The sequence below is a fragment of the Nansenia antarctica genome (assembly GCF_963989245.1).
Source record: "Nansenia antarctica genome assembly, chromosome: 6".
NCBI classification, from domain to species: Eukaryota; Metazoa; Chordata; class Actinopteri; order Argentiniformes; family Microstomatidae; genus Nansenia; species Nansenia antarctica.
This window is the reverse complement of record NC_137676.1, coordinates 72,781,166-72,784,088: the sequence shown is the minus strand read 5'-3', so window position 1 is coordinate 72,784,088 and position 2,923 is coordinate 72,781,166. Positions and strand designations below refer to the sequence as shown.

The 2,923-nt window shown below is 39.6% G+C and overlaps 1 protein-coding gene across 1 annotated transcript in view; it reads right to left on the bottom strand.

The window, feature by feature from the left end:
• Positions 1 to 2,714: 2,714 nt before the first annotated feature.
• Positions 2,715 to 2,923, bottom strand: part of LOC308160940 (amyloid beta precursor protein binding family B member 2-like) — a gene marked incomplete at both ends in the record, with an annotated part of 33,198 nt that continues 32,989 nt past the window's right edge. The window contains one exon of the mRNA XM_080534863.1: positions 2,715 to 2,759. Coding sequence (XP_080390989.1) covers positions 2,715 to 2,759 — 45 coding nt within the window. The remainder of the gene's footprint in view (positions 2,760 to 2,923) is intronic.

Sequence of the window (2,923 nt, the reverse complement as noted above, 5' to 3'; positions counted from 1 at the left end):
TTCTTCCTCCAACTTCACTTTCGCTTGCTTTTTTGCCTCCTCTGATTTCAGTTTCTCCTCCTTCTGTCGACGTTTCTCCTCCTTTTCAATCTCTTTCTTTTTTTGCTCAAGGCTCTTCTCTTTCTCTTTCTTCTCTTTCTCTTGCTTTTTCTTATTCTCTTTCTGTTGCTTTTTTTCTTCCTCCAACTTCACTTTCGCTTGCTTTTTTGCCTCCTCTGATTTCAGTTTCTCCTCCTTCTGTCGACGTTTCTCCTCCTTTTCAATCTCTTTCTTTTCTTTGCCAGGCGGTGAGTGACGTCCCACTGGGGCCTCTTGGGGGGGATGAAGGCAAGAGTCAATTCTCTGTGGAAAGAAAAAGCACTAAGGCTTAGGCTGTGTTCGAAATGGCATACTAGCATACTGCATACTAGCATACTCAATGAGTATATACTGTATACTGCCTACTAAATTCATAATAAGTATGCCAATACCAGCCAACCGTTTACACTGCAGTATGCATACTGCATCCCAGAATGCATTTCGCCGGTCCAGGAGCGGGGATTTTAAATCCTCTATTTAAAAATATATTGGCTAAAAGCTGTAATTTTGGCTCTACAAGTGTTAACATGTCATTTTATGAAGTTTTAATATGTTTTCAGGTGAGAAAGTAACCATATATATTCCAAAAATGTGATGTATGTATCTGATCTGACGTTACCTTAGTTACCGTAGATACCCGTAGATACTACTTCGACATAGTCCGAACTTAATAGCTAAACAAGTTGTAAAAAGATTTACAGATTTTTTTACATACTACTCATAAACATTTTAGCTAGTCAGATCTCGCATACTGTACAGTGTGAACGCTCTGGCATACTAAAATCTAGTATGAGTAGTATGCTAGTATGCCATTCCAAACACAGCCTTACAACGTAGCACACAAACCCAACACCAGATGAGTCACATAGCATTTTTCGTTTTTTTCTTTAAAGCCCATGTGACTTCCACCTATGGGTGTTGTATTGCCACAAAGAGCATGGTGGCGCAGTCGGACCTGTATAGGAGGGAAGACTACACCGGGAGGAGATGGCATGTCATTCATCAGGGGAAGAGGGCCAGGCGGTGAGTGACGTCCCACTGGGGCCTCTTGGGGGGGATGAAGGCAAGAGTCCTACAACGTAGCACACAAACCCAACACCAGATGAGTCACATAGCATTTTTCGTTTTTTTCTTTAAAAAAAAAAATCGGACAAAATAAATCCACAATTCCAAACGAATTCTATTACTCAACTACATGGAGAAAATATTGGCTATACCCAGCAAACACAGTTGAACCTTGAAGTTAGGCTGTGGTGAGGTTGTGGACAACATTCTCGGAATAGTCGGCTGTAGTGTGGCAACATGTTGGAAGGCACCTACCAGATGGGCTAAAGGCTAAAGGCTCCGCAGTTACGTTGTCGCGACCCTTAGTAGTATTAAAGTAGCATTTCATTGGCTACCTTCTAACAACGTTGCAACCTCACAGGAGGTTAACACACAGGCAACAACTTGGCTGTGTTTGCTTGGTACCTTAGTGTCATAGCATTGGCATAATAATAATAATAATAATAATAATAATAATAATAATAATAATAATAATAATAATAATAATATTTATTTGAAAAGCACTTTTCCTGCAAACTTTGCAACTCGAAGTGCTTTAAAATATCCACACAGCATAAAAAAACAAAAAAAACAATAGTAATCAATAAAACACAATAGCAATAATATAAACTACTTAATAAAACAAGAATAAGCCATACAGTCCACAAAGATAAACAAAATAACTAAATAATATAAAATATACTATACGATTTAAGTAAATATGCAAATATATACAAATATATAGATTCATCAACTAACATTAAAAGATACATTAGATATTAATAATATTAACATGAATACCATTATTAGATATAAGATATTATTATTATTATTAAATGGAAAGAGAAGACAAAGCTAACATACCGAAAGGGGGCGTCGTGGAAACGAAGAATTCCTCCTTTTTCTACCCCTCCTTAACTGTAGAAGTATCTCATTCTTCTTTTTCTCTCTTTCTTTCCTTTTCTCCTCTTCTTTCATTAATGTTGCTTCTTTTTGATTGAAAAGGTTTTCTCTCTTAACAACCTTTATGTGGTCCTCCTCTTTAGTATCCTCTTCCAGCATCCTACACTGTAGAAGTATCTCATTCTTCTTTTTCTCTCTTTCTTTCGTTTTCTCCTCTTCCAGCATCCTACACTGTAGAAGTATCTCATTCCTCGATTTCTCTCTTTTTTTCCTTTTCTCCTCTTCTTTCATTAATGTTGCTTCTTTTTGATTGAAAAGGTTTTCTCTCTTAACAACCTTTATGTGGTCCTCCTCTTTAGTATCCTCTTCCAGCATCCTACAGTATCCTTCCAGTACCCTCTCTTCTTCCTGTAAACTTTTCATGAGAAGCACTGCCTTTATTAGCTCTGGTTCGAGACATTCAAGATTACCCGGATCTGGAAGGCAAGGGCCGGGGCGCTTAGGCAACGGGCGTGGAGGGGGGGAAGGCCGGCCGGCTGGGAAGCCAGACATGAGGGTTAGGGAGCCCATGTGAGAGGAGCCCATGTGACTTCCACCTATGGGTGTTGTATTGCCACAAAGAGCATGGTGGCGCAGTCGGACCGGTATAGGAGGGAAGACTACACCGGGAGGAGATGGCATGTCATTCATCAGGGGAAGAGGGCCAGGCGGTGAGTGACGTCCCACTGGGGCCTCTTGGGGGGGATGAGGGCAAGAGTCCTACAACGTAGCACAAAAACCCAACACCAGATGAGTCACATAGCATTTTTCGTTTTTTTCTTTAAAAAAAAATCTGACAAAATAAATCCACAATTCCAAACGAATTCTATTACTCAACTACATGGAGAAAATATTGGCT